The following is a 25406-nucleotide window of genomic DNA, read 5'->3' as shown; positions in this document are numbered from 1 at the left end:
CAGAATCTCTCTGCATCCAATTTTCTGCCAGCTCAGAAACTGTCAAAGCACATTTAGAAAGACTTGGAACCAAATTTCTAAAATAGGTACCCCTAAGTACCGGAATAAAAGTGGCTTTATGTTCAGTGGAGCTCAGCAGAAGAAAGTAAACACCATTCTAAGTAGTTTGCTATTACCTAAAATGCTGAAAAAGTACCCTGACAGTGAGCACATACATAAATGGGAAGAAAGCAGAAGCCACTAAACAAAGCAGTAAAACATTCTGAGCAAGCAGCAGATAAATTAGAGCAATCCAGGTGATATAAACAGTAATTAAAACTTTAAACCTTCTCTCAGAACAAAATACATGTTAAAGAATAATAATGCCATTTTTAAGGAGGAAATAATCAAGGATAAGGGAACAGCAAGGAGAGAAAGACTCAAAACAGCCTTTGACAGCCTGGTATGGTCCAGAGAGTTCCCTACAACCAACTCCTTGCCCATGTCAAGGTCAACAGGGCTTTGGAACAAGCTTTGCCAACCCTCTGCAAATCCAAAATGTTCTTCAAGAACCCTTCCAGCTCCAGGAAAAAGGCACATTCCTCGGAAACTTCCCTTCCCTGGGAATGCTCAGAACATTGCAACTTTGGGGGCTGCAAAGGTTAAACAAGGGCAGCTACAGGAGATGGTTACACTGCTGAAATATGTCATTCTAATTATTTGTTAAATGGAGCGAGGGCTGAGCTGCAGCACAACACCCTTTTAATGGGATTTAAAGCCACACTCCACAAAGGTTTAATTGAGCAGCGAAACACTTAACACAGAACACAGGGAAAACAACTTCCATCAACAGCAACTTTCGAGCAGAAAGGGGCAGAGCAGCCCTTTGAAACGTTGTACTTGGGATGAGAGACACTGATCCCTGGGAGAAGGAGCATCAGCTCGTTCCACTCAGCACATCCCACAACACTGGCTGGGAAACAGGGCCTTATTTTGCCCTTTTATCCCTGGCACAAACATCCCACCGGTGTGGAATGCACTGGTGTTCTTAAATCCCAAGTTTAAAGGTGACCCCTCACCTGCCAGGCACACCATGACCGACTGCAGCACCAGCAGCTCCCACAGCAACCTCATCTTCAGCTGCCCAGCTCAGAGGGGACCAGTCCACTAATTCCAGCAGAGAATGGGGCTCCTGGGAAATTTTAGGCCACCTTTAGTCTGCAAGAGAAAAGAGAGATTCCCAGGAGAGTTAGGATTGCTGCTCCTTCTGGGGTTTTTTCCAGTCTGTTTTTCCTTTCCAGGAAAGGTGCAAGTAGAATCAACAAAGAAACATTCTCCAATATTTAATTTAAAATCAATCTGAGGAGTGATGTGTGACCATCCAAGTGGTCTGGGTGCCAGAGGAGGGTTTAGAACTGTAACCCATGTCTGCATTTTCTGCTTGGGTGTTGTGAGATTTCTTGTGCCTCTCACTTTTGCAATCAGCAGATTTACTCCCTGCCTCTCTGGGGCAATCTGGTGTAATTAGTGAGCTCTGTAGATCAAGTTAAGAGAAAAATTAGAGTAATTCTCTGACTTTATGAGAATTACTCTAATTTTTCTCTACAAACATCATCCAGCACGGGAAAGGCACCGTCTCTGCAAGACAGCACTTCATAGGAAATATTCCCACACTGCTCAGGGAAGGGGGATGTTTTTCCCATTTCACCCCCATCCTCACTGCTCTAAAATTCTTTTTAAAAATCAACTTAAAAACATCTCCGGGTAAAAACTGATCTTCTCCTCACACTCTGTTACAACTTATAAATAGAATTTGTAAGCAGACAATTCGAGACCTTCTCTGCAAAGTACCACCATCCCCCTCCAAGCAACACAAGAGGGGGAAAAAAAATGCCTTCTTTTATGAAAGGAACCTTTTCCAGAGCAGGCATTTAAATATTAAAAATAAATAAATCAAGTCAGACACACATCCTTATAATTTATTCATCCCACTGAAGGCTGGAAGTTTAAGGGGCCTTTGTGCTTCCAAGACAAACTGCACGACTAATACCATGTGAAGGGGTATCACGAGAGGGCTCTGCCTGCTTTTGTGAGTTAAAATTGGTGAGATTCTTCTAATAAAGTCAGGTTCAATGCACTGACAAGACTAAGAATCTGATCTGAAGGTGCAGCTTTGAAAGGGGTAGAGATTAATTGCACATATTCATCCGTTCTCACACAGACTGATGAGCCTTGCTGGGGGTCAGCAGGAAGGACCAATCAATGAAAACTAATAACTTAGGGGAATGATTAGAGTATTAATTATTAATTTGGGGAGGAAAATGTCATCCCAGACCTTTCTACTGATTGACACAGTTAAGCAGTTATAGTCTGAACTCATGAAATGTACTTTTTTACCCCATATAATGGACAAATCCTGTTTTTCCTCTAAGTACCAAATTCACAGAATCATTTAGGTTGGAAAAGACCTCTAAGATCATGGAGTCCAACCAAGTTCTGTTGGTTACAACAGCACCTCCTCAAGAGATTTCTACCAAAGGAAGTTGCTCTTGGTTCTACACCAGCTGAGGTGAAATTTGAGATAAATCCTGTATTCACCAGCAGCTGCTGAAATTCTTCCCTGTTCTCGTTTTCCCACGAATTATGCCCATCAATAAACCCATGGTGTCACTTCTAAAGCTTCTCTTCATCACCCTGCAAGGAGATACTTTACATTATTCTCCTCACTCTCTGCAATGAGCTGCTGAAACAGAGCAATCACTCAGAGCCTTTGATCCCTAATTAAAAGCACAAGAGGTAGAGCACTTATCAACTGAACCCACTGCCAGGAGCCCATGGGAAGCACCCTCAGCCCCCACTGTGAGCTGCCCATGTGCCACAGGGCCCACCAAAATCACCCCTGGGGATTAACAACAGCAGCACCCAGCTCTCTGTCTGCAGGCGGGAAAGTATTATATCTGACTTTTGGTTAAAAAACCTTTACATCTAAATCTCCAGATCTGAGCAAAGTCAAGCAAAATCCCTCTGTTTATTCCATGGGCTTTGAGGGTGGTGCTTCCAGAGATGTAGAGTTTAATCATAAAAATCTTAGAATCAGAATCACAGAGTGGTTTGGGTTGGAAAGGACCTTAAAGCCCATCCAGTGCCACCCCCTGCCATGGGCAGGGACACCTTCCACTAGCCCAGGTTGCTCCAAGCCCCGTCCAACCTGGCCTTGGACACTCCCAGGGATGAGGAAGGAGGACCATGGATGGTCTGCAGGACCACATCTCTGAGACTCTCATTGACCTGAGTTTGTTTTGCCATTTTATCCCCTAGTTTTCCATAGGTATAAGAAAATTCTTGGATAGTCTTCCATTTATTGCTCCTCCCCACTGCAACTTCACCTGCTGTCTCAGAATCACCATCCCTTTGTGAAAAATTCTGCCTACATCATGGTTTTGCAAACTGATTTGGGGTTTTTTTTTGTCTACTCGGGAAATCACTCTTCTCTCAGCACTTTAAACACCACCACAAAATATTTCAAAATCACTTATGAAAATTAGTTTTTAGCTTATAAAGATATTAAAAAGAACAGGCTCCTTCTTTCCTCCCAAGATGTTCTGACACAATCACTGGGTCTTACTTCCAGCCAAAACCAAAAGCTATGCTAAAAGTATAGAATCCCAGAATGGTTTGGGGGACCTTAAAGACCATCTTGTTCCACCCTCTGCCCTGGGCAGGGACACCTTCCACTAGCCCAGGTTGCTCCAAGCCCCGTCCAACCTGGCCTTGGACACTTCCAGGGATCCAGGGGCAGCCACAGCTTCTCTGGGCAAGAAATAAATACACATTTTTAGTACTCAGCACATTTAAGTCCAGTGAAAAAGCTCAAAGCCTTTCCTGTTATTTAGTTATTCAACAATTAATCCAGAGAACCAGCAGACACTGGATGGTCACATGCACGTGCTTCAAAGACAAAATGCCAACTACCTGGGGTCTAACACAAGCCAACATGTGACAGAAAGTTTTCCCAAAGGGAAAGGAAGCCTGTCGTAGCATAAAAAGCAGTGAAAAGTAAATTAGATGATCACCATTAAAAATATTTTCCTAAGGTTAAAATAAGGTGGTTTTCAAGCTTTGGCTGCATTTCCATTTCTCATGGTAGTTCCTATTTCACATGTGAATGAGTCCAATTCTCAGGAAGTTTTCCTGTAAACATCACTGCTATTCATGTCAGCAGGGCCTTTGTTCAGAGCTGTAAAAACTGTTCAAACACATTGACTTTTTATGGCAATGACTTCGGGAAAGGCAACATTTGTGCCTGAGCAAAAGACGGATAATTGAAAAGATCCTTCCTCCATCCCTGAATGTTTTCTGCCTATAAAATCCCAGGGGAGTTTGTGCTGCTTCTGAAGGAGAATATGAGGCCTGAAAACTTGCAAAGTTTAGTATTTTATTTCCAGAGGGAAGCACAGATAGTTTCAGCACTACACAGGCTATTTTTTCCGAGATGAAAATGAGATTGCTGTGCTTCAGTTTGGAAGTGCAGCCCATTAGAAAACCCAGTGCCAACACACATGTGCAGATGCCTTTTTAACTTCCCTTTTGGCAGTGCAGCCATTGCAAGTTCTTTTGAAAGGCACCTTTGTTCCTAATTGGATTCTGGTGAAGAAAGTTGACTCTCAGAGCTCTGACTGCAGTCGGGTGGGAGGGAGAAAAATGTGTGCAGCACAAATATTTGTGGGGAATTTTTCTGAGTTAGTGGGCATGGCTCTGCCAGTAATTTCACTGGGGTGTTTAATTATTAGTAATTCTGGAAAAAAAACAAAAACACAAAAAAACCAAACCAAAATAGCAAAGGTACATAAAATGCATTCAGAATGTGAAAAATACTTTGTAGATCAATCTGCATTCTATGAACTCACAGTTTAGTGAATATTCCGAAGGAAAATTTGCAAAACACACCCAAGACCCCCAAGCTTTGCAGCAGCAGCAAGAAACAAGCCTCAGGAATCACGTCCCCTTCTCCTGCTGCACGTTGGTGTGCTGCAGAGTGCCAACTCCACTCAGCTCCCAAATAAATCACTGCTAATGAAGCATGCTGCACATCCAGACAGCAACAGGCATCTTTTAATCACCTCAGCAAAGGAAGAGCTCAGGGTGAGCCCAGAACACTCAGCACTGATGTGGGAGTTGGGAGATTTAAGGTGGTGCCGACCCTGAGGCTGCCACGGGTGTGACCCGAGGGCAAGAGCAAACACCTGAGAGGGATTCACTGCCTTCCCCAACACTGACAGCAATTCACGGGGCCAAAAACCTCCAAAGAACTACCCAAGCTTTTCAAACAGGAGCACAGAAGCATAAAAATAACAACCTTTAGGCTCAGAAGGGAGAGCAGAGCTTTGGGTTACATGGAACGTGGGGCTGTTCAGCTGCTGAGAGCACAAAAGCAGAGGTTGGGAACGACCAAGATCATCAAGTCCAACCTTTGACTGACCCCCACTTTGCCACCCAGACCAGAGCACTGAGTGCCACTGAGTGCCACCAACTGTTCTGGTGTTTAAGGAAAAGGGCAGATGGCAAATGCAGGCAAGAACACCTACACTGGATGCATTTTGCAGGTCAAGTCTAAAAATACTTGACCCAGCAAAAGCTGAGCACAAAGGTTTAATATAAACTCAAATTCCACTCATCAACACAGGAAAAAAAAAAAGGGCAGGATAAAAGCCATAGAAAGTTTCCTAGGGTTCAACAAAACCTCTTCTTCCTAAGGTGAAGATATTTTTCCTAATGTACACATATAAGAAGATCAATATCCATCAGAGATGTGGCCAGGAGGTGCTTCATGTGTCTTAGTAAAATCATTAAGGTTGGAAAAGATCTCCAAGATCATCAAGTCCAACCTTTGACTGACACCACCACGCCCACCAACCATATCATGAAGTGCCACATCGACTCAATTTTTGAACATTTCCAGGGATGGTGACCCCACCACCTCCCTGGGCAGCCCTTCCAATGCTTCACCACTCCCTCAGTGAAGAAATTTTTCCTGATATCCAACCTGAACCTCTCCTGGGCCAACTTGAGGCCATTTCCCCTTGTCCTGTCACTTGTTACCTCAGAGAAAAGGCCAAGCCACAGTAACAATACTAAAAAGATGTCTGAAAAGCTCCACCAAAACACTATTATCCATTCCCATCTCTCCAAACACAACCCACTCCTGATGTTCCCAGGCAATTTATAAGCTAAATTGGAGTCTGGATATTGAGGACAGAAACAGTGTGTGTTTTGCTTCCAGAAACATCAATATTTGGAAGGGGATGGAGAGAATTCCAAACCCTGGGGTTCTCCAGTCCTGTTGTTGCTGGTTGCAAGGTGAGGTCATTCCCCATCTGATTCAAACCTGGAATAAGGATAACCTTGAGCCTCTGGGAATTGGAAGTCACTCAGACTGGTGCACTGAATTGGAGCACAGAGCCAGCTTCTGTAAATGAAGGTTAAAGAAGCTGTTCAGCTCCAGTCAGGGGGAAAAACAACGAGGTTTCTTGTCATGTAACAGGCAAACAAGGGTTTTTTTTTCCCTAAATCAAAGAAAATTGCTTGATCTGTGAAAGGAATTAAACAGTGCTATTCCAGAGGGGCAGCATTCCAGGTATGGGCAGCTCCCACCTCCTGAACACCAGTCGTGGCCCAGATTCAGCAAAACCTCAGGTTTCTAACCCAGATCCAGCCCTTAATGCTCTGCTGAATCCAGGCCTCTGTGCTGGGAGAGGCACAGACCCTCTTTAGCAGACGGAGTCAGTGACCTGCAAAGCTGAACCTCCAAAAATAGAAGGTGCCCAAAAGATGTGGCCCCAAAAGTGCAAACCTTTCCACCAATCCTTTTTTTGATGGGCTGAGTTTTTGCAGCACTCAAAAGACAGATTTTTGTTGTTGTTGTTGTGGGAGCTGTTGTTCTAAGTCCCAAGATAAATAAATATTAGCCCTCCTTTTTGTGCAGGGAGGAGAAAAGAAGGGAATTTGAAGGCTCGGGGAGATGAAGGGCAGCGGGCACGTGCTGGTGGCATCTCACTGAGCTCTCCTCACTCTCACGGCACGTCTGTCAGATCCTGATCCATCTCCAGCTTCTTTGCTGAAATTATCCCTCCTGGAGTTGCACTTACACACAATTCCCACATTACTAAATATATACAGGCACTTTGTGCCTGATAAAACAATGACACACACACAGCGTGTTCCTGAGACGTGCCCATGATAAATGGGAAGGAAACGCTTCAAAAAATTAATTATCTAAGAAAAAGACGGAGGAAACAATGTCAGTTTTCACATTGTGTTTTCCCCCTTTGGGCATTTATTCACATCCAGCAGATAGAGATTTCATTTCACTGCATCAGGGAAGTCACAGCACCTCAACAGATGCAAGTTCCCAACTCGCTCCAGTCATTTATATTTGTCAGGCTGGTGGGTCTTCGGTGTGATCTGAGCCTGAGCCTCCTCCTTGTCATCCCACACCTGCCACAGCTCGGGCCTCACCCCAGGGGGATGCAAGGGAAGCAAGGATTTCATCCATCAGATTAAGACAAATCGAATTCTAACAATATTAGCAAAGATTGTTGATGGAACAACTCAGGAAGTGCCCGCTGCATGAATTATTTAAACCGGAGTTTAAATGCAGCTTCTTCCACTGAAGTTTTATTGATGTAAGCGCTTCCTAAACTTATGCTCATAGTACATATCCCCCAAAAAATTGGCTGTGGGGCAGCTCTGTTAGTTGTGGAGCAGCTCTGTTAGTTGTGGGGCACACAGGGGGAGTCTTTTTTGCTGATATAATTAAAGATGTAGAACTAACTAATAATGACACCATCCCTTTCTAATTTGTTAGCCTAGAAGCAACTAGAAGAACCAAACCCACTTTTATCTTCATGCAGAACCTAATGCCACAGCTTAAAACCTGCTTAGAGAGCCTGGATTATCCAAAAATAGTCACTTAATCACAGGCACCCACTCCTTTAATATTTCACTGTGTGGCACACCTTTGTCACTACTAAGAGCAGCCTTGTAGAAGCAGCAATCCATATCTAACATGGATATTCCCAAATGCAGGACATGTCCCTTCACCCTCTGAACACGTGCAGCAGAGCACAGTTTTTCCCTGCAGAAAAACACGACCACAATTAAAGATTTTTAATTACCAACCACCCCCTTACAACCCTCACTCTCTGCCTCTTGCCCCCAGAAACCCAGCACTGCCCTGGAAAACCTGAATAATGTGCCAGCATAAATCATCTCCAGGGGAGGAGATTTGGGTGGCTAAAGGCAAGTCTGAATTAAGGGTGTTAATTAGGGATTACTCTGTATTATTCTACCTTTTCCATGAAGGGATAATATAACAAAACTCTCACCTGAGGCAGCACCTCTCAGAGAACAGCCAGTTTTGCTCAACACAGAACCAGCCCATCGTGCCACAAATTCTGAGGCACTTTATTCAAAACAAGGAGTAACATTATCATAATAAAAAACTACAAGCAGTGAAACTTCCCAGTCTGGCATTTCCTACAAATTAGAATTTACCCTCTTTCGGAGAGTCTTTTACTGGAGATTGTCTAGAACAGTTACCTTAAAACTCACCAATTTGAAAACAATCCCCAACTTCACGCCGAGTGACATTTTCAATGCAGTATTTTGGTAGATTAAAGTGAATGGCTCTCCCCTATAGCCAAGCAATAAATTATAAACCCTAAAATATACCAGCTTCAGGGATAGAGAGACTAACACGAAGAGCAAAAGATATTTGAGTTGCTATTCAGGAAGTCCAGCTCTTCTCTCCAAACTACATCACTGATCCACCATCAATGTAATGGGTTACACAGACCATTTCCATGTGCAATTTGACTTTTTTCTTTTTTTTTTTTAATAGCAAAAGCTGCCAATTAGAGACCTGAATTCAGAGCAGAGCACACGCCCAGCCCACCCAGGTCCCCCAACAGCCCCTTCCCAGCACACAACACAGACACACACAGGCTGCAAAAAGCAGCTGTCAGCCAAAGTGGGACATTAAACTCCCTCTGACTTTTTGATCATAAATTTCCTAAAGAAATAAGGGATAATTTATTGCTGTCTCAGTTTGACAGAAAGATGCACCGAAAAAAACGAGGCTCCCGGGACTCTGCGTGACAAGGAAGTTGCTTTTATCCCCAGGTCAGCGCTTCAAGATAATGAATCAAGACAGTTTCACCCTCTGAACAGAGATAAATAAGTAACATTCGAAGTTATTCACTTCTGAATAGGCCCATTCCCAAAACACACGTTATCAGGGAGCACTATCTTGTCCAGGAGACAAAAAATGATGTGAAAATATTGAAGATAATTCTGTGCAATCTCCAAAATCAGCATCTTAACGACGTTTTACTTTTCACTTCTGGAGATTACAAAATAAATCCCTTTTATTTCCAAGACAAGAAGAGAGTTTTCTCCACAGGTGTTTCACAGGGAGAACTGACTCTGAACAATGTTTTGCCTGATGTGCTGCCTTCCTTCAGAGGTACAAATTGAGGGGTTTTAAGAGTAGAAAACAGAACTCAGAAAATAAAAACAACCAGCAAGTTTATTAACTTTGAAAAGCTGGTAAGAAGCCAGTCTCACACTCACTGTGTTCCTGGGAATAGAGGTTATCAAAACAACAACTCCCTCATCACCTATTACCAGCAAAAGGCTTCCAACCCAGATAATTGAGATGCTTGGACTTAGAAATGTCTTTAAGTGTTTTGTTAAATTCAGAAATCACCGAGGGAAGGGAAAAAAAAACAAAAACCCACCAATCATTTTGATATCCCTGTTATGTGCTTGTTTAGTGTTTGCTTTAAAAGACTGCCTGGAATTGAGAGAGTTGGGGTTGTTCAGCGTGGAGAAGGGGAGGCTCCAGGGAGACCTCAGAGCTCAGGTAAGGAAGACCAGAACTGTGCAGAGAAGAAAGGAAAAAAACCACATCAACACTTTGCACGTTGGATGTGAAAATAAGAAAATGCTGCATCTCTGAGCTCACAGGCTGCTCAGAGCTGGTGTCTGTCCCACAGGGGTGCAAAGCTGGAGCTGGGGTTGCTCTGCACCCACTCTAGGAAGGTCAAGAGGTGATGCCAGATGCCAGTTTGACTCTGGGTGATGTTGGCACCGTGTCCAGGAGCATTTCTGGGTGTGCTGAAACCACCCTGGGGCTGCTCTGCCCTCGCCTCCGGCTGCCAGTTGTTCTGTAAGAGACACAAACCAGCCTGGGGAGGTTTTAAGTGCTGTGCTACAAATGAGCCCTGACAAAAGTTTGATGGGAGGTGTCAGAAAGCATTCCCTGCTCCGCAGGTTGTCTTCCTTGCGAGGGAGGAAAACCCAGGCCACGCAGATTCCTTCACAGTCACTCCTCTGCCTCGCCTGGCGTCCTGTTCACCATATAAATCCCATTTTTTGCTGTGTGGAGGGCCCTGTCTCCAGCCTTGCCGCTCTCAGCAGTTCTCCTGCCCACGGGCCAGCTCCGGGTGCTCCATTTCTCACCATTTCTCACCACAGCTCGTGGTGCAAAGCCAAACAGCTCAGCTGGTGTGAAACTCAGGAACCCACACAACGAGACAACACAGCAAAACAGAGAATTTTTACAGACTCCCAACCTGCTCTCCCTCCCATTATCAGTGGATTATTTCCAGCAGCAAGGCTGGGATGGCACCCAGGATATCAAGTGAAGGCACAGCACGCCCCATAAGCATCCTTTGGGATTTTCCTGACTGCAGAAACAGTGATATCACTGCTTCCTTTGCAACTCTAAACTGATAACACAGTCGAGTCAAGATCCTGTTGGTGATATTTTACTATTATATAGTCTGGTTTTGCACCTAAATTTGTTATTTTCAATAAAAATTTGAGCTTCTCCCCAAGGAAACTAACAGGGAAGCAGAAATATGGAGGTCTAGACTTGACCACGGCCCTACAGAACAGGCTAACTTAGCCCTGACATCAGTTCACTGAATGGCTTGGGTTCAGCATGGCCTGAATACAAAGATTTTCCTCTCACTGGGAGAGCAAATCCTCCCAAAATCAAACCAAGCAGCCAAAAGGAAGACCACTGAAGGCTGGAGGCACCTGCTCACCTGACTGCAGGTCAGATAAAGCAGCAAATTCTTTCAGGCTTGGTGTGCAAAGAGAAGGCAGTGATGTCATTTGGGGTTATTCTGCGTTGGAATTCAGGGAATAAATAGGTTGTAACAGGAAACATATTGGTCTCTTAGTACACTAGAACTTTGCTAGCAATTTGAAAATCTCAGGGTTGCAGATGCCTGCAGGTGAAAACAAGTGCCATGGGCACAGCAGCAAGTGCCTGTCTGGGGTGGCCAAAGGTTTTGGCCACTGAGAGCCCACCTGCCCGTGGCCAGGCAGGATCTTGCACCTGGGAGTCCAGACAACAAATCTCTGCAGAAGGTGATTTAAAAGCTGTGGCTGAACCCTCTGAGATAAGGGGAGGGCAGGAGCTCCTGGCTGTTCCAGGGGAGGTGACCCTTCCCAGTGACAGGACACGTGTCTGCCACACCAACCAGCACGGCTGAGCAGAGGGACTGCGGTGACACCTCCGTGCCATCACTGCTGCTGCTCCTGCAGCCTGCAACACAGCCCTGCTTTAATTACTACACATAAAAGGAAATAAACTTCCGAATGAAAACAGAGAAATTGCCCTGTGTGTGATTTATGGCAGCTATTCTTCAGCAGAACAACATAAACCCCGCGCGTTTACGACCCCCGATTAGAGCTGAAAACACGCCGGCGTTTGCCTGCACTGACTATGCAGATTATGGGATATCACTGCCTTTTTTGTGCCTCTGCCATTTTTCGTGGCAGGAGTGTATTTTTTTTAAAGACATCCTCGTGCTAAGCATTGGCTCCTGCCAGGGAAAATAAATAAGTCAGCCTGGCTGCGTGCTCCCTCGTTGCCAGGGGCTCTCGAGCTGCGACGCGCCGAGCAGCTGGCAGAGGAACACCAAGGAAGGGGCACTGCTCCCAGCTTTGTTTTCAGCCTGGAATATCAATTATTGAAGGAATCAAGCCCAGGGCCAGACAAAACAAGGGCCATCTCTGCAGTGGATAACTGTGTCAAACGATGGGAGCTGCACGGCAGTTCAGGAGTGGTTGGATGGCAGCATCAGGATTTATTGAGATATCACATTAAGCCCTTGGTTTTCCTGTCATAGGCAACAGATGAAAGGAAACAAGGTTTGCAAACTCGACTGAGGCGCTGATTTATGTGTAGCAGCCTCAAAAGGCAGGAGCAGAAATGTGTGTTCCTGTTTTATCCCTGGCTTAGGGCTCTATGTACCCCTGCACTGCACGAGTGGAAGAGCCAGGGGTGGGGCTGTGAGGAGCAGACTCTGCTCCCTCTCCATCTGGGAAGATGCTCTCCCTGCCCAGGTCCCAGGAGGAAGGCACAGGAGGAAAGGAAAAGAGCCAGGAAGGACATGAGGCTGGTTCTGGATGCACAACTGTTCTCTGACACTGAAGCCACCTTCAGATTTTAAAGCCTTTGCCCATTTTAAGCCCTTCCCTGAACAGCAGCTTCTTCTCCCACCTTGTATGAACGGAGTCAGCATGAATAAACAGGACGAGTTCACACCAAATTCAGCCTGTTCTCCAAAGAGGCAACAGGAATTCCTCCCTGAGAGGGTGGGGAGGCCCTGGCACAGGTTTCCCAGAGAAGCTGTGGCTGCCCCATCCCTGGAAGTGTCCAAGGCCAGGTTGGATGGGGCTTGGAGCAACCTGGGCTAGTGGAAGGTGTCCCTGCCCATGGCAGGCAGAGGAATGGGATGAGCTTTAAGGTCCTTTCCAACCCAAACGACTCTGGAACTCTATGAATTCATTCCCAGCCAGGCTGCAGACAGGCACAACCATATCCTGAATCCCATAAACCCCATAAAAGTACTGTCCTAGTCCTTTTTACTGCCCATTAAACCCCATTTTAAAAATCTCTTAGAGTGTTAATTCCCAACTTTTCAACCTTTATCTGCATCTTATCTTTATGTGCCAGCTCATTTCCAGTCATAGTCGATATTTTCCACTTTTCATTTTGCATAGATGGAGCTGTCAACTCAAATTTAATACATCCAATATTTGGCAAAACTTCTTAAGTGATTTCTGGGAGTTTCTGGGACAATTCCTTTAAAAAAAAAAACTTGTAACATCTTGAAGATAAAAAAGAGTTCAAAACCAGGAAACAGACTATGGAATTAGAACATTTAGACCGAGAAAAGGATGAAAAGCATGTCTGAGTGAAAATATCATCCACTTCAGCATCACAGATTAAGTTTGGAATCTAATGATGCCAGAATTGGCATCATCATTTCCTATAATGACTCCTAAGGAAGATATGGATCCCTACCAGCTCTAGTGCTGTTTGAAGCTTTTCCTCTTCAGCCTTTTTTAAGTCATTACCATAAAGCCAAGACTAAAAGCAGGACTAGAAGTCAGGTTGTTTAACAGCAGGGGATGAAGAGCAGTCCTAACCCAGCAGGGGCACAGGGGACTTGGGAAGGAAACTCTGCCAAGGACAACCAGCAGGCAGAAATCAGGAGATGGGGCTGACACACAGCCCAGGAGGAGAGAAACCTGGGAGCAGGGAAGAATCCTGGCACCAAGGTCAAAATGGACAGTTGGGGCAGGAAAAGCGAGTGTGAGGAGGCACCGAAGCCACCCCAGAGCTGCCGGGAGATTCCAAATCCAACAGAGGGGTGGTTTGAGACTCCAGCTGGGAACAAGGAGTACAAACCCTGATTCTCTCAGGGTACTCCCCTGCCACAAATTAAAGTGATTTTTTTGAAGAGCTAGATGAGAATTTACTGCATGCAATAAAACAAATGGTACCATTTAAATTACAACGGTAGTAATTAATTTATCTCCTGTTAAGACACTTAAAGCAATGACTTGTAGCTATAACCAGTGAGCAGAAATAGCCCATTTTAAGGCCAGACACACACAGAACATTGGTGCTAATGGAAGCCTGTTAGTTCCAACAGGCTTTGGATAAGACCACCATGGAATTACAGGATAGTGGAAATAATAGAAATGGCACTGGATGGAAGGAACAATAAATGATAAATACCTGCATCACCAAATTTCTCAGTTAAATCTATTCCATGTAAAGGATACCCACTGAGAAAGAACTACACACATTATAAGCCTTAGCCAACATTTTTCCAGGAGATCTTATTTAATTTTATTTTAATTAAAGCAGCAGGTAAAGGCACAACCATCACGTTCCCCTGTATTTTAGGACTGTCACATTATCAAGGGGAACTCCATGAAATACCCAAAGTAAGCCAGAAGTTATAGGAAAAGAAGGAAAAATAAACATTTCAATCAAGAGAATTATATCTTCCTCTTGCTGCTCTTTTTCCATCACCACACAAGAAAGAAAATCACAGTAAAGGCACAGCAGGCACCGCTATTGAGCGTTAATGACAAAACTGAATTGTTTTGAGTCTGGAGATATAAAAATGTTTAATTTCACTCTACAAAATTGCTACTTTTAAGTGTCCCTCAGTTTATCTGTCTGTTCCTTCTGTCTGCTCCCTTCTGCAGAAGTTCTCAAGCCCAGCAGCCCTCAGACTTTTAGGTTTGTTAGAATATTAAACTCTATACAAAGATGAATTAACTCCAGAGAGTTCTGTCTGCCTTTAAACTCAGTTGTGAAACTATTTCATTTTATTCTGATGAAGACATGACCATTGGTTGTTTCCATATTTTCCTTCACAGAAATGTTCCTTCAGCCAACTGAGAAAGTTCAGAGAAACTATTAAAAAATCCACACGGGGTTAATTTAAACTTGGTTAAAAATTCAGGCAAGTTCCATGAATCCTGACCTACATTTAAAATTTATTGCAAAAACTTCATCAAGGAAATTTTCTTTTGCCTGGAAGCAGCACTGCAGATGTTTCACAGGCTGTGATAAGTGATGGGGGCTGCTGAGCTGATCTTCTCATGCCTGTGGCTTCAGCTCCTCAGAGAGGGACAGGACTGGGTGAACTGTCACATCTCTGATGAAGGGAAGTGATCCCGGAATCCCAGACTGGTTTGGGTTGGGAGGGACCTTAAAGATCCTCCAGTTCCACCTCCTGCCATGGGCAGGGACACCTTCCACTAGCCCAGGTTGCTCCAAGCCCCGTCCAACCTGGTCTGGGACATTTCCAGGGATCCAGGGGCAGCCACAGCTCCTCTGGGCAACCTGTGCCAGGGCCTCCCCACCCTCACAACCAAGAATTCCTTCCCAATATCCCATCCATCCCTGACCTCTGACAGTGGGAAGCCATTCCCTGTGTCCTGTCCCTCCATCCCTTGTCCCCAGTCCCTCTCCAGCTCTCCTGGAGCCCCTTTAGGCCCTGCAAGGGGCTCTCAGGTCTCCCTGGATCCTTCTCTTCTCCAGGGGAACCCCCCCAGCTCTCCCAGCCTGGCTCCAGAGCAGAGGGGCTCCAGCCCTTGGAGCATCTCTGTGGCCTCCTCTGGATTTGCTCCAGCAGGTCCAAGGCCTTCCTGTGCTGGGGACCCCAGAGCTGGACTCAGTGCAGAACGGAGCTCTGAACACACGTTTCAAACAAAGGAAGTGAATTCCTGGTGATATCAAAGAATACCAAATATTCCTGGACACTTGCACGGAGGGAGAGGCCCCCAGCAATGTTGACCTGTTGGGCAGTGCAGGGGATTTAAATGGACTGAATGACAACCAAACCAGTAAAATAAAGAAAATAAAAGAGCCAGACCCATCCTCTAAGCTCATCTTTAAGTACCACTTATTAAGCACCACAACATGAGCTTATTAATAACCCCAGCAAGCCAAATTCCTTGTAGTGACAAACCATGTTCTGTCTGGGACAAGCAGTACAAGCCACACAAGGGATTACAACACTTCTGTTTCCTTCAGCCCACACTTCTATGGAATGAACTTAAATATGATAAATGATAAGAATTTCAGCCTTTACTGGGAATTCATATTATCACACTGATCAGCTTTGCCACATACCAAGTAGAAAACATTCACAACATCGACAAGCTTTAAAGAATAAACTTGATTAGCAGGGATCTCCTGGCAACCAGGGAGAGGGAGGGGCCTGCACAGGTACAGATAAGAAGGGATGATTTAATTGGGTAAATATTTTCTAGATTGAAAAAAAAAATCCATAAACAACCTTTGCACAACACCTGGAGCCTGAACAGCTCCATGAGGTTTTGTTACAGTCCTGTTTTATCCACCTCTCAAAGCACTTCTGGAAAATTCTTGCTGGGCAAGCCCATCCCTGGAGCACAAGAGCAGAGCTTTGAGTCCAAAGAGTGAAGCAGGTCCTGCTGTCAGGGAATTGTCACTGAGATCTTGTACTGCCAAAGCTTTCACTGGAAAACCAGGAAATGTTGCCATAAAGCCTCAACTGACTTATCCTATATGAACTGGAAGGATAGAATAACTCAAACAACTCAAAATAAGACAAAAAGTTCATCTATAATGTTCACGTTCCTGCTGTAACACACACAAGCACATTAAATTTGTCATCTTGGGAAAAGAAAAACCTATCCTCGAATGTTTATAATGCTACAAATTGACAAAAAGCTTATTTAATTAAATTTATATCTTAGGTCCTGATGGAAGGCAAAAAACTGCACTTCAAACGAGGCAGGATTGCAAGACCAAGTAACTTTTCTGTGTCTCTACCTCAGACAGCTGGGTTATTCACTTCTCATCCTGTTGATTCATTTTTAAGAAACACGACAGGTGCATTTGGAGGAAAAGGCTTTTTTTGGTTCTAGCATAATAAAAAAAGAGGTTTCCAGCAGTTGCCAGGCCTGGGACATGGGAGGCAGCAGTGCCAGTGATGGATGAGTGAGCAGAGTGCAGCAGAAGGGAACAAACTTGGGTGTTAAAGACAATTTATCAGGGAACTTCCAGAGCTCTGCAACACATCCCTCAGCCTTCACAGCTGCACTTTTTAGTGTGTTTTAGAAACAAAAAGCTCCTTAAATTACTTTTTCTTTCCTGGCTTCTCTTGGTTCTTGCTGCAGCAGGAGACTTTCTTACAAGCCACTTAGATTTGAAAGTGAGCAGAAGACTTTCCCCACCCTTAGGCAAGATGGATATTTTCACATGACTCCAAGATAAAAAACCCCAACACTTCAAACTGGCCCAAATTTGAGTTCACAAAGTCATTCAGAGAATTTACCCTGATATACTTTTCAAAAGATTTCTTTTTAGAGGATTGGCAGAGAGTAACTCACTGCAAGTCTATCATGATGCTCAGCTATAACCAGCAACCTCAGCCTGGGGACAGACCAATATAATTTGGTTTGGATGGGTATGAAAGACAAGATTTTGGTTGTAGTGCCAGAGGAAAAGCAGAGGAAAAATCCTTCATAGATTTTTTCTGAAGTCCTGGCTGCTGCTCTCATAGTGATGTCATTTTGCAATGAAAAAACACTGTGATGGTGCACAATTTTAAACATGTAACTTCTAGGCAATACATGGAAAAAACCAGCATTTAAGACAATAATAATCTCAAAGTAAACTCTAACAGTAAGCACAGAGATCACTCTAGAGATTTCTCGTGGGAGAATCACACTAAACTCTAGTATTGATGTAAGGTTAAAAGATATTTTAATCAATTGACATTTAAGGCTGCAGCAGTGTTAACATGCCTGGAAAATGCAAAACCCTCATTAACCCTCTTGTGTGGGTCTTTAACCTTAAAATACCACCTCCATTTGATACTGGGAAAGAGGCATTTAGTGTAATCAGGAGGTTTTAGACTCCTAAGAAACAGCCACACAGTGTGTTTTCATTTTAAACAGTACAGACTAGAATCCCAACTTCCATAAAGTCGGTGATTTCTCCCTGGGGAAAACCATCCTTCCTGCCTTTCTTGCTCATCCAGAGGAAGCTGGAAGGGCTCAAAGGAGAAATGGTTCTTACAGTGTCACCCCAGTTTTCCTTATTTCTGTGGGCCCCCAGATATTTTCCTCCCCGGGATGCTTTTGAGGCTCCACCATATCCAACATTATTGGTGTTTACCCTTTGCAGCCTCTGAAGAGGGTTTAAATTGTTTCCTGTTCCTTCACTCTGGGATGTGGTCACTGGTCTGTCTCTGATGCTTCCACCCCACTAAAGACCATTATGGTTTAATGACCCTCCCTCATCCCTCCCCTGAGAGCAGAGGGTGAGCACACACACACAGAGACAACTAAAGATACAGAACTCCAGCAAACCTCCTCAAATCCATAATTTATAGGCAGGGAAGTTCATCAGCCATCTGACCTCATTAGCTTCTCATGCCCCACTTGCCAAAACTTAGAGATACTTCCAGAACTATTTATGAAACCAGGGAGGGGTGAACCAGTATGGAAATGATAGAAAGAAGCTGTGTTTGAAACTGGTGCCCAGTGACTGAAACTGCAGCTGCATAAAACCTCTGAGCTGTGCTAAACACCAGGGAGAGGAGCCACAGTGGGGAGCCTTCTGCTCCTTAACACACATTTATTAAGTTTTTCTGAGTTCAGTTTCAAAAAAAAAAAATGGAAATAATCTTTTTGGAAGCCAGTCCTTCGTTTTGAGTAAAACCAGACCAAATGTTGAACTTCACAGTGTAAGGGTTATAAAAAAATAAACTCAGCATCGAGAAAGCATCGTGACAATTCATAAATTCACATTAATTCAACAGTAATTCACACATCTCCTGTTTAGCTATTTGGCTCAAAATAGAAGCTTTCTGCCCAAATCAGTGCACTTGTAAAGTTATGAAGAGAAACGAAGCTATATGTTTAAGTACACACACGACACAATATGGTTTTGAAACCCATGCTGCCCAAATTCCCCAGTCCACAGCAATCTCAATTCCATTTTTTTAATTAAAAAAAAAATTAAATATTAAAATTGATTAGTGTAGCCTGTACAGCCTGCTTTGTGGTCTGACTTTTACTTCGTGCCACTCTCTTCCCTCCAGCCAAATGAGGAAGCCCTGCAATATTTCCAGCTCCGTGCAGGGCAGTTGCTGACTCTGCCCAGCTCAGCAGCTCTGCCCTCACCTTCCCTCCAATGTCATCTCTCTGTGCTGCTGAAAGAACAATCCCAGACAGTTGTGGGACAACTGAGAGCTTTTTATTAACTGCAGCTGCTTCGCTGTACTCGGGCAAAGAACTCAGGAAGCTGCAGATTTTATCAGGCAGGACACCAGTTCTATTCTGTGGACAAGTTACAAGATGGTAATATAGGATAGGCTCAAGTCTATGTTCCTGATTAAAATCTAGGCTGGTAGTCGAGTTTCATCACATATTTCACACAATAATCCATAAAAATGAAAGCTGCAGAAAAGCAGAGTAATTTTATAACATCTCTTATCACAGGTGCAACGTGACACATCCACTCAGATCTATCTGTTGAGAAGTATCTTATAGAGTTTTTCCTTTTAATATTTACTCTCTATTACCTCCAATATGTGTTTATTTGGAGCTTGGCACACCAGGTGTTCTCTTTAGGAAAAAGCTTGAAACAACAGCAGAGTGTGTTTCCCTGCAGGGAATAGGGCACAGAAGGTGCCTGCCCAGCATCCCCTGGGCAGCTCCCTCTCCAGTAAACACACCCAGGGCTGAGACAAACAACACCTGAACACATCTGGAGCTCTGAAAGAGCTGGAAGGCAAAGGTTTTATCAGCACTAATTAGTAACACTGCATCCAGCAAATACATTTTAGTGTCTGTAACTCAATTAGGGCTCTGATTCTTCAGCACAGAGACTGAAGCACAGGGTCTCGTCACTAAACACATTTACCTGGATCTGGGCAGGCACCACCCACACTCAAACATGCCCTTGTCTGGTAGAAGGACTCCTGACAACCCTCATACTCATCAGGACGAGCTGCCACGCCTTCATTTTGTATTTCAGACACATCATTTCTTCTCACTTAGTGATCCCTGCACAGAAAATAGCAAAGATCCTGCATTTCCCACAGCCAAATCCCAGGACACCTCAAGAACCAATGTCACCACCTACCTCCAGCTTGTGGGATCTGCTTTTTATTGTACTTATTAGCTTGTACAGGATTTTTTTTAAACATGTTTAAGCACCAAAAAGCAGCTAAAGGGAATTAATTACCTCTATAAACTATCCGAGTTTCATAACCCTTTACACAGGAACTTACCAGGGTTTGTGACAGCTGTTCCCAAATTCCTCCCAGTGGTCCTGTACTCAATATTTCCCCACACATACAGCACAGCCACACTCCCCAGCACGAAGCTGTTCCTCTGCACTTCATTTGCCCACAGTCCTCTTAGCCCTAAATTGCCTTATTTACATTTGCTTCGCAGAGCACTTGAATTCCTATCCCCTGATATAGGGTTTCCTTCTGGCAAGCCTTAAAATTTGCCTTCTTTAGTCCATTTGCCAAGTGCCTGGGATAGTGAGCTTCTGTAAATTCTGCCACCTCCTTTAAAATCTACCCCACTGCACTTTATATCTCGCCATAAGATGCACTTTATTCCTTTGGTCTCCTCCTGATGCTTCGCTCTAACTTTAAATCACTGGTTTTCCGCCCTCAAAACCAGGCTGATACTGGTGCAGCCTAAGCCAAACTGCTTTACAGCTTCCTTGAGAATACATTCCTTTTAATTGTAGTAACCAGAGCTCTAACAAAGCCTTTCTGTGCAACAAATACAGGCAAATCTTACCTGTGATTTACAGCTGGTCCAATGAAACTGTCTGTGCACCTCTGCAACTATTAACTAAGCCCCACTGAGCTGAACAGCCAGAAATCCTGGTTCCAAGCCAAGAAGTGTGATGTTGCTGAAGTCAATATGTAAAAATTGCAGCTCAGGAATTAACAGCTTAAAGAAATCAAAGATCCCCGTCATCGCTGAGCCCGGGGAGTGGAAGGAGGCTTGGCTTTAAAATGGATGTACATTCCTAAGATGGAAAGAACACACTAAAAAAAAAAAAGGGCAGCTCTTGCATCATTGCTTCCTGGTAATTAGGTCTGACTCTGTTCAGCTCAGGCTATTGATACTTTGAAACCCAAAAGCAATAGGGTTTTTATTGTGCTCATAAAAAATTTAACTATTTCATGGTTCAATATACTCCACCATATAAGTTTAATCAGAAATGACATTACCAGAACTAAAGTAGAGAGAAAATCTGAGATGGTATCAGTCGCTCTCGGCAATAAAAGGCTTCAAATTATGTGCAATAAAGCATTTAAAGGATATAGAAAATACTGTTTTCTGTTATGTTCCTCGGGGGTTTAAGAACACCAGGGATTTCTTTATGCAATCTTTAAAGAAACCTTTCATTTAATAATTTTTACGGCTTACTTTGGAGTGTAAAGCCGATAATCTCACAGTTTCTTCTACCTGCTGGGGGCTCCTGTCCCAATCTTTCTCCTCCTCCCTTGCAAAAGAGGATTCCAGCAGCAGGAACCACACACCAGGTACCCCCTGTGAGCTGCCCAAGTGACCCAAGGGCTGATTTTCTCTCCAAATTCCCCTTTTTCCCTCCTCCACACTTCCAGGCAGCTGCAGATCCACCACAAACCCTTTGCTTTCAAATGCACTGGTGGCTTTTCAAGGAAGTGTGTTACTGGCTACCACACGCACAGTATGGGGAAATATTTTCTAATAATTCAATTTTTTTCCTTTCAAAAAAGCCAGAAAGTGTTTTGCAAGGGGATTTCAACCTATTTACCAAGATTTTCAACTATATTTCATATTTTTCCTCCATAAATAACAGCACAAGGCTACTATCACTCAGGATTTTTGCTCTTCAATGCAAATTAAAAAGGGAGGAGGTTCCTCCACAGCTTGTCCCAGCATCAGAATCAACTTGTTTTTTTAAAGGAAAAGAAAGTGACAGGCATTAAAATATTATTTAGAGAATTCACACTATAGTAGCAAAGTTTTGCTTAGTTGAGCTTGGAAAGTTTGGCAACAGGGCCACGTTTCAGCAACAAGATTAAAAAAAAGTATTAATGTAAAAGCTCTGGACTTCTTAATGTAGAAGTAGGAGCTCAGTGGGGGTTTATTTATTATTTTAAAGGAAAATATATGTATATACATATACATATTTATACTTTATATACAAATATTGATCCTTTAAAGGCCAATGTATATATTTGCAGCAGTCTGACACCTTAGTAAGAACCCCATTCTTTCCTGCATTGGCTTATGATCACATAGAAATGCTGAAATTACAACATTTCTAAGAAAATTAATTATCATCATAATAATTCCTATCAGCCCTTTCCCTGGTGCTCATTGGGGATGCCTTTTATTCTGAAACGAGGGCAAGTTCTGCTTTCAATTAGGAAAAAAATATGCTGAAAACAGGAAATCTCACCCATCCTCTTCACACACTCTTAACTCTGCCTTGCTGCTTTCCATGGGAGCAGAAAACTTCCCAGCCCAACTCCAGGTACCTCTGAGAGGCAGGATGCTCATTCCAGAGGCACCTCTAGAACACTGCAGGGATATTCCACCCTGTCTGCTCACTGTATGGGACATTTTCCTTGTTCTACCCCTCGGACTCCTTGGCTCCAGGAATATCCAGAGCACAAAGGAAACCAGATCCTGCTGCTCTGCTCTGCCTGTGCTGGTCTCCTGAGCCAAATCTAAGGAGAATATACCCTGTCCTTACCAGGGAGACCCTTCCATGCTTCACACCCTTCTCTGCTTTGAGGTTTCTTGCCTATTCAGGAAAAAAATTATCTCCTCTTTTCTGCCTTTGGCACTGCAGAATTTCATGCAACTTGTGCAGTAACTGATATAAGACCAATCCAAGCTCTGAGGCTTTGTCCCAGAATAAAACAAAAAGTCCAGAGACAGAGTATTTAAACAACAGTGTTAAAGAGCATCTGAAACTGCCGAGTGACATTTCCTAACACTGTGCAACGTCCCCAAAAAATCCATACACCTGTTATCAATCTTAAATGTCACCACGACCACTTAGAAGTTGCCCAGCCTGGCAAAAACCAGGGCAGCACCCAAAATGTAAAGCTGGTATTAGAGGTATTGACTCCTGCTCTTGGGTCAGGAGGCTGAATTAAGGATCAGCACAGGGCTCAAGCACAAGGAGGAGAGTGGTGCAGCTCTCAGCCATCGATGGGTGCTGCTAAAGTGCAATGACAACTCTTTTTGTAAGCACAGCATCAGCTTAATGCACCTTTGAAAGTCATTTAAATTGCTCACAGTATGTACATAAATACATCTGTATACACAGACCTATATTAAATACTATATGTATATCTTCATGCTTTATATTATTAAGTACAGGGTCATCCAGGCACCTGGAAACATCTCTAAAAAGAAAAGCAAGTATTTCAAGTTCCAGCCATCCATCATACAACTCTAATTGCTGCTTTCACAACACTCCCAGGAACCAACATGAAAAGTCTTCCTGGCCGAGGCAAAGCATATCCTTCTCTTAACTCACTCCTCAGCATTTAAATGAATCAAATCAATATTGCTGATACTCCACCAGCAAAGCCACAAAGTTTTAAAGCACAGAAAGGCATCGGGCACTGCTCTGTCCCACCCTCCATCTGACAGCTCCACTCAACAGCTGCTCTGTCCACGAGTAACTTTTATATTCTAACAGAGAAAGGAACAGCCAGAAAAATCAAATTTATGCCAAAGAATTTGTCCTACTTTTGTCCCTGATATGCCTAGATGACCTGCTCTCATAGAGTTTTATTGCTGCCTTGGCCTGAGATGACTCAGTGCCATCCTACACAACGAGATCTTTAAATTCTGCACAAACCCTTTGGTCAACAGGATGGGCAACTTCCTCCAGGGAATCAATTCCGTGCCTGCAAAAGCAAAGCAAAGGAGCTGCTGAGCTCTGAGCAGATGATTCTGTCTCACCAGCCTGATGCAGCAAAGAGCAGCAGAACAGAGACCCAAGAGCAGCTGGTGGGGCCGTGGAGGAAAACTGCTACATCCAGGGATGCTCGGGGTGAACTGGCCCTGTTTTGCTTCACACAGGATCAGGATCTGCCAGTCCCTGGCTGGTCCCCAGGGCTGTGCCTCACCTGGGATGTGCAGGGAGGCTGCTCTGCAGCCCTGGGCACCACCAGCAGCAGCCCCCTGGGAGGGAGCAGTGCCCACCCCTCCTGCCCAGGGGAGGCACCCTGCTCGCTCCAAACCTGCTGATATCCGGGGTAAAAATGCCAAACGAAACCTTCACTTGCTCACAGGCGATGATTCCATCTCTGCTGAAAGATGATTAGAGAAGTCCCTGTAATTAAGCAGGATGCTGCCTGTGCTGAGGGCTGGGGAGACCCTGCAGCCCCACTGAACAGTGCACAGGATGGAAGCATCACCTCTCTTCCCTCTTACTCACTCTCACTGCAGGTTTAGTCTTTGTGGAGTGGACTCTTCAGGTTTCCCCTTCCAAGACACCAACAGAAAACAGTTTCTCAGCATTTTATCGCAGTGGGGGCAGTGCAGAGATGTTCCCTCCTCCCACAGAACCTGCGGGTTTATTGCTTTACATGTTTTATTTAAGCATCCCATCCACCAGTTCCTGAGGTCAATGCAACAAATACTTAATTGCCACACTTATTTTTAAGCAAACAGATTCTTTCCCCACGGTCCTTCTGATTGAAACTCTCTCACGCAGCCCAGGAACGACACGAGGGACTGTGGGTGCAGTAACTGAATTTACACACGTGGGGAGGGACACAAACACAGCACACAGATGGTGGGAAATGCTCATGGAAAGGTTGGGAAGCAGATTTGATGAAGGAAAAACCTGGAGGCCACTTGCACAACGCTCACCCCCAACCCAGAGGATGCCCAAGGACACGGATCCCAGACTCAGCACAACCACTCACCAGAGGAAATGGGAACCATCACTGCTTTAAGGAAATTGCTTCCAGGGCTTTAACAAAAGCAATTATTTCCTTTATGCAATATATACTGGAATAAATCAATGCCATTCATTTGAGATACAGAAAAGGATGGGATGTGATAGACAGACAGACAAACATCCTGCTCCCATACAATCCATACACAATGTATGTGCCTGGGATTATTGCATCCCAACTCCTTTGTAACTGAGAATAAAATACGTGTTTCAATTTTGTTTCCACGTCAATTAGATATTTCTGCATTCGGTTATCACAAAATAAAAAGTTGTATTATTCCACTTTTAACAGAAGATTCAGAAACTGCAGCTTTTTAAAAGATAACCACGGTTTTATTATGACTTTATGCAAATTGCCATAGATCCAGTGAATTCAATTAACTGAATTGAATTCCAATTTGCAGAGAAGCCTGGCCCAATAATTCAAAAACTGCATTTCTTGAACAGTTTTTGGTTGACCAGTGCTTACAAATCTGTCATTTCCATTTGTCCCATTGTTACAGAGCTGTCAGCACACATATTTCATAGAAACCACGAGATG

The 25406-nt window shown here is 44.0% G+C and overlaps 1 protein-coding gene across 1 annotated transcript in view; it reads right to left on the bottom strand.

Annotated features, from left to right (window-relative positions):
* The window catches only part of CNTN4 (contactin 4), a 185757-nt gene that overhangs the window by 135557 nt on the left and 24794 nt on the right, over window positions 1-25406 (bottom strand). The window contains exon 2 of the mRNA XM_027700805.1: window positions 1059-1197. Within this exon, the coding sequence (XP_027556606.1) occupies window positions 1059-1113 (55 nt within the window). The 5' untranslated portion in view covers window positions 1114-1197. The remainder of the gene's footprint in view (window positions 1-1058; window positions 1198-25406) is intronic.

The sequence above is a fragment of the Neopelma chrysocephalum genome, unplaced genomic scaffold, assembly GCF_003984885.1.
Source record: "Neopelma chrysocephalum unplaced genomic scaffold, ASM398488v2 Primary Assembly neopelma1_147, whole genome shotgun sequence".
Classification (NCBI taxonomy): Eukaryota; Metazoa; Chordata; class Aves; order Passeriformes; family Pipridae; genus Neopelma; species Neopelma chrysocephalum.
This window is presented reverse-complemented; position numbering and strand designations above follow the sequence as displayed.